We start from the raw sequence: 13,889 nt of genomic DNA, 5'->3' as shown, positions 1-13,889 counted from the left end.
TCCTCAAGCTCAATATCTGAGTCAGATCAGCCATGTTAGCATAGTTTGCCTGCCTGCCTGTCTGCCTGGAGAAGAATGTGACAAGAAAGCCTTTAAAGACTTCTGTGACTATACAAAATGAAGGCACTTTTCTAGCTTCCCACTGGTGTTAGTGAAACAGTGTGTTTTCTGAGATAGACCTCACTGTAACAGAACCTGACAATATTTTCTTGATTTTAATGTTTTCATGAACTCTAAAGGAATAATATACCATTTCTTTTTTGAAAAATAATCTTTTAGTCTTAGGCACAAGGCTGCAAGAAAGCAGTAAAATCTGCTGAAAAGTGTACCCTCCAGACTACTGCACTGATTGCTGCCCACAGACGCTTCACTGAAATCCTCTCTTTTTCAAAAGTTGCCTTGTTTTGTACCTTTAAAATTATCAGCATTTGGAAAAGCCTTGTTAAATCTGAAAGAATTCCTGTTTCCCTTTAGACTTAACAATGTTTCAGATACTGATTAAAAAGGGAACTCTCCTTTTACTCCTGAAGTCGGTAAGAAATATTATGGAAAATTGTGTTAACTCTTGCAAATCCCTCTACAACTATAAAAGTACAAATGAGATCGTCCCTGCTGTTTCAGTCAGGCCTATGAACCTCAGAGCAATAGGATATTTATAAGAAAATTCCAGACATAGCAGTGGTGCCGTGATCCATATGACCCAAAGTTTCCAGTCTTTGTCTATCCTCCTGTCTTTAAGGAAAAACAGAGGGGCGTAAAATGAAAACTTGGAAGATCACAAATCATTGTTATGACTCATTATAATGAATGATTTGTGCATTACTTTCTGGAGTAGTTAGGTTGAGTTCAGGGGAAAAAAAGTAATGCTCCTTTATAATTTTCACCACTTTATGCCAATTTTCAAGCAACTGTCTTTCCTGAAGCAACAACGATCTTTTTTCCACTCCATCCTGGGTAATAAGTGAGTTTTTTCAGCTGGAAGAGTTTGTTGTGATATAAAGGTGCAGCCTTACACGACTGTTGTCAAGACCCTGCTAGTATTTCCATTACAGCATTATTTTCTATTGTATAAAACTGAGATGTCAAGTACTCAAAGCTGAACTTTGGTAGTTTCAAAAGTGTATTTAAAAATAAGAAAAATAATCTCAATGTGTGGGGCTATTTGGTTCGGCAAAAAAAAAAGTATCCTGACAGTTTTGTAGCAACAACTGTGATTCAACAACAGCTTTGAATAATCAAACTTATTCTTCTGACCTTGGTGTGCAACCTGCATTCCAGATTCTCCTGAGTCTTGTTTAGCATAAGTTTTTGTTGCTAACTGTTAATAGTATGAGTTAGAAAAATAAAAATTAAACTACTGAAGTCTGAAAATAACTGCTGTTTTCCCACTGCATTGAATATATGAAAACTCATTTCCTTTATTTTTTTCTTATCTTCATACAGTGGATCAATAGGGTATACTCATAGGTGTCAAAGGTTTCTTCTTGCTTACTAGGATAAATTTTAGTGTTACACCAAAATTTCTTGAATGTGTCTTTATGTATCTGTGGACTCCAAAAGAACTGGCAAGCTACAATTTGAACACACAGAAAACTTTCCTTAGTGTTAAGTGAATACATTTTTGTTTTGATTTTTACAGAAGTGCGCTATTTCTGATTAATTGAATTTCAGAATGCACATGCTCCAATATTTCACTAGTTTTACTATAAGTCACCACAGCAGTGAAAGTCATAGTGCTTCAGAGGAAATTTCATCCTTAACTTGCCTTGTCCTACTATATCTTAAGAATTGCTGAGATCACTCAGCACTGGTCGATAATGAATTCCACATAAGCTGTAATACTGGGGCACAGTTGGGTGGGTAAGAGCTGAGTTTCAGTCTTTAACTCAGAATTTCCTTATTTTGCTCATTTAAGTCTGTATGTTTTCTGTCACTTAGACATACAATTTATTAGGAAAAAATAATCTTTTCGTGGAAGCAGCACATGCATAGTAGGCAATGTCCTTATTATGTGAATTGGCCATTAGTCATTTAAAGTGGTTTGTCTGTTAATGAGAAAGGGCATGTGTGTTAATGCTTTCAAGTGCAGGATATTTAGCTCCATTTTTCAGCAGATTTAGTCTAGTTGCATCCTTTCCAGTATTTAAAAAAATCTTAGCCACAATAAATTAATGAAAATGTTTCCCTTTCAAATATTTTCCAGCACAAAACTAACACTTCTTTCAGCAACTCACAATTTTATTTTGGCTATTTTCCTCTAAAAATGAATTTGGATTTCTATGTTTGGCCATTTCTTTCCTTTGGGAGAAAAGATATTTTTTGTTATCTTTCTTACTTTGACCATAGGGAGTAAGTGTAATGTAGGTTTTGTTGTGGTTTGAAAATTTTTGGTGCTAAATCATTTTAATACCAAAAAAAAGAAAAAAAAATTAAGAATACATTCAGCTGTGAGGGGATCTCATCAAAGGACTTAAAATGTTAATGAATACTGAAAAGTGTTGAACAACCCACCTAAAAATCCTCCCCCTCCATCTTCATGCCAGAAATCCGCAAAAATTCTTCAGCCTTCTCTGGAGAGGTGCTGTGAGATTTCCACAACAGACACTGAGATCAAAGCTTTGTTGAGAAAACTGTGTAGAAGTGCTTGGCCCTTTCTACAAAAATTGTAGAGGAAGAATATTACTTCTTCCAGTAGCATGTAGATCTTTACTACATTTTCTGAAATTGGAAGGGTTTTAGAGCAGGGCTTGGTGTTTGTATTTCAGGTATTGTCCAGCAGTGACCAGTGAGGGATCATTTGAAACCTTTCTATGGCTAATCAGACACGTGTTGGAGTTTACAAAGCTGTGTTGAGATTTGCCTTTGCATCTCTTTGGAGTAATGTAGAATACCCTTACCATTTAAAGGCAGCAAAATTACTCTTCTAACCTGGTATTACTTAACTGATAGGTGAAATGTTGATAACTACATTTCAATTCTTTAACAATGCTAATTTGCAGAAGCTCAGTAAAGGGTCATAGATCACAGTAGTGTCACAGGACACAAGAATTGCTTTCCAACAACAGGTCAAGAGAGGACATACTTATACATTTTTGTAATAGAAGTTAAATTGAGATAAAAAATTTGAACACTTTTCAAGCAGGCACGTTTCACACTGAAATCAGCCAAACCACATTCTCATTTTTCCCTGAACTGAGACTGCATACATACATGAGACTGCATGTCCTAATATAATTATCATATAATATATGAGTTGTTGTGAAATGTCTTCTAGTCATTAGTTTATATTCCTCATCAGTTTGTCCCTTGTTTCTCTATAAGCTGTTTTGAAGGAAAACATATAAGACTTTATTCAAAACTAATGAAAACCAGATTTCTTCTGTTGATGTCTTAGGCTATGAGTGACTGTTCATACTTAAAATCATACAAATAGCTCCATCATCTCTGGCAATACAAAATTATTCCTTGTGGTGCCATTTTGAATGATTTGTCCAGCTTAGATAAGGCTCAAAAAAGTCCATAGATTTGGGGGGTTGTTTTCACTTAGGAAATAGAGATTACAAAGGTTTCAGAAATAAACCATCACTGTAAAAAACAAAATGCTCTTTTTACCGTTCCTGATTTCTGCACATTCTTTCACCAATGTAACTCAGTGCCTTACACACAGGAAGATGTGGGCAGAAAACACCAGCAGTGCCTAAATTTGCCTATTGCTTTTACAGTCAGCACATCCTGGCTGATCTTGTTGTGTTAAGATCAGGTGTATTGCACAATCCTTCACACAAAATACTGTGTGATCTTTCAAATAGCTGTCACTTTTATGACCATTGCTGTCATCCAATGCTCAGAACTTGTATCTAGGCAGCCAAAGCAAAGCTTCAGTGACAGAACTGTACCTTGTACGCAGCCACAGCACTGGCAGAGCGGCAGGACCTGTGGATGGGCTTTCCACACAGAATAACACTGGAGACATTTCTAGAGGATAATAACAATATGTATTATTTGCAAGTCCTTAACCATGAGGAAAGGCTGCTGCTTTTGAGGAGCTTGTGGAACCCCACAGCTGCCAGTGGGACCTGGGAAACACAAGAGCATTGCAGGCCCTGGAGGCTGGGGTGAGGACAGGCAGCTCTTGCTGTGCATGTGTAATAGGTGGGGAGGACTCCAGCCTAGAGCCTCAATCCATATGCCCACTTTGTTGCAAAGGAGTAATTCAAATATTCTCAGTATTTTCATCCGTGGAATAAAATGGAACTCGCACATGCATGAGGTTTCTCGGAATGGTTTTTAGTGTGGAATGAAAAAGTTTTGGTTTTCACTACTTTTGTTTTTGTTGTTTAGAACTCCCTCTCCGTACACACAGTCGTTAATGGAATTAGATTATTAAAATATTTATTGTTTGAACTTACTTTCTGCTGAATTTCTTCCTTGGGAAAACATGAAATTATTCATATATAAGTGCTATGACTACATTTTTTTTGTTATTCTTCTGCAATATTAGCAGAGTAGATGTGCATGAAACAGTTAAATGGATTAATGTGACTTGCTTCTGGTCAAGTTATTTTTTTCATTAATATTTTTTAAAACTACATGTAAAGAAAAATTTCCTTCTGATGTTATAGCTACTGCATGTTTGTCCCACGCACACAATGGAAGACTCGATACAAGAGAAAAAAAATCAGAAGAGTTCTTCCTTAGTATATTAAAAAAATACAACTTTATTGTCTAAAAAATTAAATAAATAAAAATACATTTACTGTACTGTATTCTTTTCCCCACTGACATTTTTGATGGAATGATGTGCTGCTTAGCCTGAATATAAAAGCAAGAGAGGAGGGAAGGTCATCTATAAAAGAAATAGGAAGTACAGGAAGGTTAAGTTGTTCTTCTGGTTAGTGTAACTTTCTCTGGTCTAAGAGTAAGAGTCACATTCAGAGAACTGGCTGAGAGAAGCTGTTTTGTCAGGTGTGCTTCATTTAGGGAAAATACTTAATTCCAACAAAATTAAATTATTTGTGATTAATTTTAAAATAAATTTTAGTATTGCTTCACTTTCTATGATTTTGGTTTATTTCTGTAAGGTAAATATGAACTGTAAGAAAATTCAGCTACAAAATATAACTACCATAGATTTGAGACAAATCTATGGCTAGTATGGAGAATAACTGGAATAAGTTCTCTTCTTTACCTGTTCTTTATGTTACTATTTTATTATATTCTTATATGCTTTTTCCAGTTAAAGGATCATCATAGCAATAGTAGAACACTCAAAATATGAACCTCTGCAGTAGCAAAACTTCTATCTTTTGCCTAAAATAATTAGGTTTTTTTTTGTTTGAAAAGTAATATTCAGTTCTTTAACAGCTCCTATGATTTACTATTAAAATAAGTGGCAGAATTATACTCTCAACTTAGTTATTATCGTGTGAGTAACATAAGCAACTCAAAGAACTTGAGCCAAAAAGTGAAATAAATTATATTATTGAGGATTATATTATTATCCGTTTTCCAGTCTAAAGTTTTGCATGAAATTTAAGCATCAGTAGATACCACTCATAGTAACACCTGAATAAATGTTTAACTTAACAAATCAAAATATTTTAAAAATATAATGCAGTTATTTTATTTTATTATAAGTATGTTAACTGTTAAATAATGTATATTTATATAAAACTTCAGACTATACATTCTTTTATCAACATATAAGGGTGTGGCAAATACAGTTAGGAGTGTCTGGAATCATGGGAATTACTGAAAGTGCAAAAAAGCTATGCATGTTTTCAGTTTTCCAAAGACCATACATTTATTTTAAAGTTGTTTTAAAATTAAAGTTGCACAGATATTTTAATTTCTTTTGTTGTTATGCCATGTAATTTTCTTCTTTATAGCATCCATATACGTCAGTGCCCAAGTTTATTTGCTCTGGTACTGCACAAACCCAAGCCATGAATGGAAATATTAGGAGCTGTATTCAAAACCAAGTAGAACGTATGATAAAATCCTACTGAGATGTGCAGAGAAGGAAAATACAGCTCAGGCTGCCACTCCTTGGCAAGCACTGCAGCCTGGTATAAAGCTTGGTTCTATGAGTCAGTGTTTTTCTTTCCCTCTGAACTCTGTGGTTGAGAAACTAGTCAGCAGTGCTGCATAAAAACAGCAAGAAATTCTGGAATTTATGCACAGTGGTCTTTGCAAACGCAGTGGCAAGAATCTGACAAGTCTGGACTGCTCCATATCACACTGGGGTTGTCCTACATAACTGGGTCTTAAATCTCACTATGTGCTTCAATCTAGATATGAAAATAGTGATATCTTCCTTTTAGATATTAAGATGGCTAAAACAACATCAATATGAATTAGAAATCTTTCTCCAGCTCAGATCAGTAAATAAAACAGGGAGGATTTTTAGGTAATGTTGTGGTAAGCAGACTTTAAGCACTAAATATCTGGATAATGTAGTAGCAGACGTGCACAAGAAAACTTTGATGAGATATTCAGCAAACATGAACAAAAAATTTAGCAAATTATAGAGGGATGTGAGAGAATCTTTTTTTTTAAAGAACATGCATCTATTTGTTCTTCTGTAGATATTGATTCTATTAGAAAAGATTACCTAGAGGGTTTTTGCAATAGGAATAGGATCAGAAAAGCATGATCTGGACTGAGGAGTTTATTGAACTCAGAATGAAATGCTGGCTATTTAAGAACCAACAAGGACTGTCAGATAGGCATTGGAAACAGATGCATGTGTTTGTGTAGAGTCATGGCTACACAGCATGATGGATCACTTGTTAAATGATAAGTGGTTCAGAGAACTGCTGAAACAACTCAAGCATCTTCTACATTATGGAATTTCAGGCAGAGCCCATTGAGACTTATTGATCAAGGACTGGTATAACCATAAAAAAAAAGTTCTCTCTCATGCTAGTAAAATAACAATAATTTGGGTTTATTCTTTTCACAAGTAGAATTTTTAGTGCTGGTAAGTGTGGGTAAGTTAAAATATTTTCATGGTTTTAGATCATCAGTTTTCAATGCCTTTTGAACAGACCCCAAAACCTCAAATACTTTTACATGATTCCCACTTTTTATAGAGATCCCAAACATGTGTCTTCTGCAGTGAACAGGGAAGGGCACTAATGTTGTCTTCTTAAACATTATCAGGGTACTTTGGTATCTAGTGTAGCAACTGCAGAGGTACTGTTCCTTCAGAGGAGACATGGAAGAAGACCAAGCCCTTTGGACTGCTGCTGCAAGCCAGAAAAAGAAAGTGTGATGTCCCTCAGGGCATGGGAGATGGATGTGGGAACTGCAAGGGGCCAAGGGGGCAGGCAGTAAATGCCTGGGCTGGTCCCAGGTAGGCAGAGGCAAGATGGGATGCAAAGTGCCTCAGTGAGCGTTGGGAGTGCTCAGCACCACAGCATTCTGCCCAGAAAGCCAAGAAGCAGGAAAATGACAGGGGAGTAAAGTTAGCCCGATGCTCATTTTTAAAGTGATAAATCTTGCAGTAAACACACAGTGTGTTACAGTGTCCAGTGACTTCTGACACTTCTTGGACGCTGGTAGTGAGCAGGAGGTTGTCCATCCCAGCCCTGGGAAAGCATTCCTGCACATATGGCTGTTCAGCATGTCACTGAGGGCTGCCTGCCATCACACTTCAAAATTATTAGATCAGAAGTTAGTGCTCCAATAGTATTTAGAGGGGAATTTATCTTTTTTGGTCTAGCAAAAACTGAAAGGATACAAGGCAGACATCCAACTTTCAAAAATGCATGAAATTCAGTGGTTTTATAGTGCTTTTAGAAAGGAACGGATTTGAAGCAGAGAAAGCCATTACATATCCCACAGTTGTGTTCATTCCTCTAAACAATCATTAAAAACAGGCCAGGTTTGGGTTTTCTTTAAGGGAGTGCTTTAGCTCTTCTCTGTTATTAAGACTGCTAATAGAGGCTGCCACTGTTGTCTCCAGGAAAACAAACAAACATTTTTTTTCAGCTCTTCCCTGAGCTTCTTATAACAAGTGCTGGTCATCAATTAGTTAGTTCATTAAAAAGTTACACATGATTTTATTGAGGCAAGCAATTCTGAATCAAAGAACCCAATTTGCAGATCTAGGTTGAAGCACATAATTGGCATGTATTTTAGAATTGCTGTTAAAGCTGTAAAATAGATTTACTAGGGAAGGAATGGATCCAAAAACCCTACAGGAAGGAATATGTTATTTGTGTGACTCAGTGTAACAAATGGACTCATTTAACTCTAAAGTCTTATCTATATTAAAGCAAATATGTGAAATAAATGTAAAGCTTCTTTGACTTAACTTCTTTAGCAAGAAGTTATCCTTCATCTGATAAAACATAAATTACCTACAGGATTATTGCATTTCTTTTGCCATTACTTACATTATTGCTATAAAAGACGTAATTTTATTGAATCATTTAAATTTAGTTGAGAAGTTGCCAATGTGTAAGCTGTTAAGCAGAATTATATAAATATGTTCACTATGTTGTTGAGATCCACTGTGACTCTGGAATTAAAGCCCCAGCTCAACAAACAGTTTTGCATGCATGATTTAGTGGGGAGCCTTACACACATGCAAGTAGGACATTGCTGAGCATTTGCAGGGTGAAAGAGACCAAAGTGCATTATTCAAAGGGTGCTTTAGAAACAGTGATACTTAAATGCATTAAAATGTGCATAGAAACTAGGGTCTGTTATAATTTTGATTGCTTGATTGCCACAATGTAAAAGCTTCTGTAGCTGGTATTGCTGTTGGACTATGCTGATGGCATTGAGGCTTTTTTTTTCAACTATTAGCCTTCCCAAGGGATCTTTTCAGACAAAATGTTATGCACCAGCTCTATTTGAGTGTAAGCCTATTGAATAGCATTCTTCTTTCTGCCAACTTGGCAGCAAGTTCTTGTGCTAATAAAAGAGGTTACCCCAGATAGAGATCCCAGATGTGCCTGAACTACTTTTATTAGGACTACGGAGGGACTCAGTGTTTCCTTCTGCCTGTTTTAAAAAAGGTGTGGGCTTGCCTTCATAATTGCCCAAAGAATTGCATCACTCAAATATTTTTCCTCAAACTGAAGAACATTTTAGCTGTGTTAGCACAGAAATTCTGATGTTCAAAACAATGAATGCCTTTTGCCACAATGCAAATGTTGACTTGACCTTAGTGAATTCTGTGAGAGAGGAGAAAATTGCTGCTTAACCTTGAGTTAAAAATGCCTTGATTCGTTATCTCATTGAAATGAGATCCAGTATCGTGATCAGAATGAGTAACAATTGATGTATCTCAGAACAGCAGTGTACCTGTGGCAAGCAGTGTACTTGACTGTAATATGAATTATTCCTTGAAGCCAGGAATAAAAACCAGTATAGTAATTGCCTGATGTAAGGCTGTTTTAGACTGGAATTGCCAACAGCAATATTCTTTTTATTTTTTAGTGCTATTTGGCAATCAACAGCTTAAAAAGAAGTTATGTTGCTAAAAATTAATCTAATTATCTCCATTTTATTTACTTGAATGTGCCAGCTGCAGTTTTTTAACTGAAGGAAATAGGATCCTCTATCTGAGATACTTAGTAAAATAATATAGTTTGTTAAATCACTGTTGCTATCTGTAAATCATAACAATAAGAAGTTTACAATCTTAAATCATAATCTTGATTTTCCTTTCAAGGCCACAAGCTTCATGTTGAAATTTTTATTGTTGTCAAAATTTGAATAGAGAAAATAAGGTTTCAATTAGAATAATTCATTGCTTGCTTTTATTGTTCATCTTGTTATTGAGTTATGAAAAATGAATGGTTCTCTAATATCTGCTCATGTCTCTGTTTGATTTTTGTTGTAATTGTGTCAGATATAAAAATGAGCAACACACGATAGTATTACATTCCAGATTTTCAAAAGCAGGGTTTGACTCAAACACTCACATTAGTTTCAGTGGGCTTTGGATCAGGCACAGGGTTAACAGCTTATTTTTCAAACAACTAGAAAGAGGTGTAAATGTCAAAGGTGATAGCTATACTGTGAGTTCCATAAACTACAAAAAAAGGTACTACTAAAGCTCTACTTTTCCTTGGTTTAACAGCTTCTATGAAAACAGTGTTAATAAGTATATCAGGAACAGTATATAATAATGAATCAGAGACATAAAAAAACCTTTTAAAACTCCTTTTATATAATAATTGGAAAGTTAAAAGTGACTTAAAATCCCTGACTTCTCATGCTGTGATGTAAATTGTATTTTTTTTAGGTTCCAAATTCAAAGAGGGAAAACTGATCCAACCAGTTACAAGAGCCTGGGGGACTGTTTTAGGACTATTTTCCAACGAGAAGGGTAAGAGTATATGTTTTTAAAATTGTCAATTTTATGCAAGCTTTCTTAATCACCCATTTTCCAGACATTAGATCCTCTTTATATTCCACTCTTCTTTTTGCAATTGCAAGAATTTGGCAAACGTAGTCTTACATAACGAGCACAACTTGAAAAGACTTGATTAGTCTAAATTAGACTCACAATGACATTTTTGGTTATTATAATGTGTCAAAGAATGCACAGCTGCAGCGAGACACTGGTGCAAACCCTGCTCCAGCACTGGAGCAGGATGGCTGCATCGGTGTATTCCTGTATCTTCACTCATGTGTCTTGTCCTGGTTTAGTAAGCAGCTCGGGCTGAGCGTATCACTTGTTTACAAGCTCTGATGAAATGGCATTCCCAGTTACCTGTGGGACACAATGTTTGCAGGACCTGTGTAAGCAAAATTCCATAGCTTTTCAGTTTGACAGAATATGGCAAAAGCAGGTATGTTCATCAGTTACTTGAATCATACTGGCATCATAAGGTACAGCTGCTCCAAGCCTGAGCTCTTCTAAGGGACTTGGGTTCTGATCCAGAAAGGCATTTAAATATAGGCTTCATTTTATGAGCAGTCCAGTTAAAGCCAGTGAATGTAATGGGATCAATCATATGCTTAAAGTTAAGCCTGTTATCCACAGGAGCTCTTTGGAAGCTAGCCTTTAATCAAGGTAACTCTAATTAGTAAAACCCAGCTTTGAATCGCTGGCAGGCTTTCCATAGACTTTTTTAATACCATAGCAACCCAATTTTTTTTTTTTTTTTTTTTTAATCCGTATATCACAGCAACAATTTGGTTGGAAAAGACCTCTGGATCATGAGTCCAGCCTAAATATTCATCAAAATGGAACTGCTCCTGTATGTAGTGGCACAGATGCTGGGTATGGAGGCAGCATAGGTGCAGTGAGACATTGACTTCTTGCATCCCCAAGCTGCACTGAAAAAACAGACGTGAGATGAGCAGTGAAAATTAATAACTAGACCAGTTTTGTTTCTTGCAGTGAGATTTAGCTAAGCTAAACTACCTAAGCACATCCATATAGAGCTGGATGGTTTGAAATGAGAAAGTAGGGACATACAAAGAAGTTTCATTGTGATGTTGGAAGAGGAAGTTGTCACAGATGCCCTTATTAGTTGCAAATTCATTTTTGTTGAGAGGTTAATGTTGTGTTTTTTCACAACAAAAGACATTAAAAAGTTAAAAGCTGAAAAGATTCCACACAAATGATAATCTGTGGCTTCTGAGGTATTCTAGGCTGAGTTAATGTTAACTTGTGTTGCTTCTCAAAAGAAAACTACTGAGATATTAATATTTATGATAATGTAGAACTATTTTTAAATAGAAAACTAGTTTCAATATTCAAGTCAGTGAGTGTGAAAAGAGTGTTTATCTCATCCCAATTCACTAGTATTTTTCATATCTGGAGAAAGAGTCTAAATCAAGAGACACTTTCCAAGATAATTCACTATTTTTTTCATTCATTGGTTTTTTCCTATGGAACTCTTGTGCCCTGATACTGGAAATAAACCAGAATATATTTAATGTTTGTAACAAGTAATGAATCTGTGAGAAGGAAAAAGAAGATGATTACATGAAAATATTATCTATTTAAATCACAGTTTAGCAATGGATTGCATCAAATTTCTGTTGGGCAAGAGCTAATACAGAGTTTTATAGAGTCTGTTTCAAAAGCAGTCAATACTCAATTCAAGCAGTCCATACAAGCAGTCAAAAAGCAAATGTCATGAGCACCTGTTTTTCTCCAGGAAGTTAGACAGAGGCAGAAATTCACATTGAAAGACATCAGTAGTAAGCACTAGGAAAAAAGAATGAGATAAAAAAATCTCAGATGAATTATAATGTTAAATTTCAGATAAAAATAAGAAAAGAAACCAGTTAATCCTGAAAAACCTGTATGACTCCATGAGTCTTTCATTCCTGTCTTCACAAGTTGTCTGGTTTTCTGGAGCATGGTGATTACGACAGCTGTGTAGGAAGTGATGGTGGAATGTGAATTATTTTAGTTTGTGGAAGCCTTTAATCCTGATGACCCATTCCTCATGTGGCCACAAAAATATGCAGAAGAGAGTCCCAAGAAAGGACTTCACATTTGGGTACTAAGCAAACAAAATCAGTTTATGAGGTGTTCAGACTCAGGTGTGTAAGTCTGTGAGTAGGGTATAAGAAACTCATTTATGCCCCATGTTTATTTCATATTGGCAATAGGAAACACCCCCAATGGTGTGTGGCATTTTCTGAAGATATCTAAATATCTAAATCTATAAAGAGTTTAGGCATAAACTAAAATGAAAAGAGCTAAACTAATTGAAAAAGGATTTAGGCATTTTTCTTCAGCACTCTGAATTCCCTTTTGGCATCTGTGATTTTATGTTAAATTGACTAAAAAAAAAACCCTAACTAAATAAAGAAACACAGCGGGAAAAAAAGTGTTACTAATGGCCTGTCCCTGAAAATGTTTACATTTGGGAATATTGCTTATGCTGATTTGTACTTACATTTTTCAGTAGTAGCAACTAAGGTAAGCCAAAATGTCAAAGCCCAGTTCAGGTGAGACGCTTCATTGTTCCTTAATTTTTTTACCTTGTTATGTTGAGGTTAAGTATGCAGAGTCAGCCTAGGAATTATTTATTTTTATGAACACTTATGCAAATGATTCATTTGCTGCAGTGGCTCTTACTGAAAATCAACCAGTACTATGTTGCTACAGTATCACTGGAGCAATCTGGTGATTTCATGGAAAGCTTCATCACAAATAACTGCCAGAATTCTTTAACCATCCCTCTGATTTTGTCCTCATTACAATGGAAAGAAGAGAGGAAATAATTGTCTAATCACTAACAGAACACTGTCCGCTTCAAAGAATCAGAAAACTCCTTCATCTTTACAAAGCACTAGAAATCTTTAAACAAAACAAAACAAACAAACAACAAACAAACAAAAGTAAAACAAACAAACATCAAAACAAAAACTAAACAAACAAAAAACCAACAGGAAGTTCTACAAAAACTCCCTTCCCCCAAACTCTGAGTATCTCTTTAACTGGAAATACATTTTCTTCATGGGGAATTAAATTCTTCAAATAAGGATCCATTCCTTGAACTCTTTTCTTGTCTTACAAGAAAAAGGGAGCCACAAAACATAAAATTTAATTGAGACTCACTAAACGAAGTCTCACTTGAGCACACCATTAAAGGTCACGTAACTTTCTTTTAAAGGGAGGCAGAACTATTAACTGCAGGGATTTTGTGAACTTGTTTTGGGAGCATCCAGTCACTACTAATTGCACAGGAGCTGCAGTGGTGGGAATCCTCTCAGGTGATGAGCAGCCTCTGCTCAGCTGGATTTGCTAGGAGCTGTGCAGTAAAGGTTCTCTGGTTTCACTTATGAGATGATGCATGAATTGACAGATCTTTGACAGTGAGGTAAACCCACCAGGAGCATGTCTGTTTATTGAGAAGTGACAGCTTTATAGCCGACATAAAAATAATCTGATGCTTATT

At 35.7% G+C, this 13,889-nt stretch overlaps 1 protein-coding gene across 1 annotated transcript in view; it reads left to right on the top strand.

Moving 5' to 3' along the window:
* Window positions 1–13,889, top strand: part of SLC25A21 (solute carrier family 25 member 21) — a 232,391-nt gene that overhangs the window by 165,351 nt on the left and 53,151 nt on the right. The window contains exon 3 of the mRNA XM_054276096.1: window positions 10,265–10,348. Within this exon, the coding sequence (XP_054132071.1) occupies window positions 10,265–10,348 (84 nt within the window). The remainder of the gene's footprint in view (window positions 1–10,264; window positions 10,349–13,889) is intronic.

Source organism: Melozone crissalis, unplaced genomic scaffold, assembly GCF_028551555.1.
Source record: "Melozone crissalis strain CALT ecotype California unplaced genomic scaffold, PUWL_Pcris_2 ptg000018l_1, whole genome shotgun sequence".
NCBI lineage: Eukaryota > Metazoa > Chordata > Aves > Passeriformes > Passerellidae > Melozone > Melozone crissalis.
This window is presented reverse-complemented; position numbering and strand designations above follow the sequence as displayed.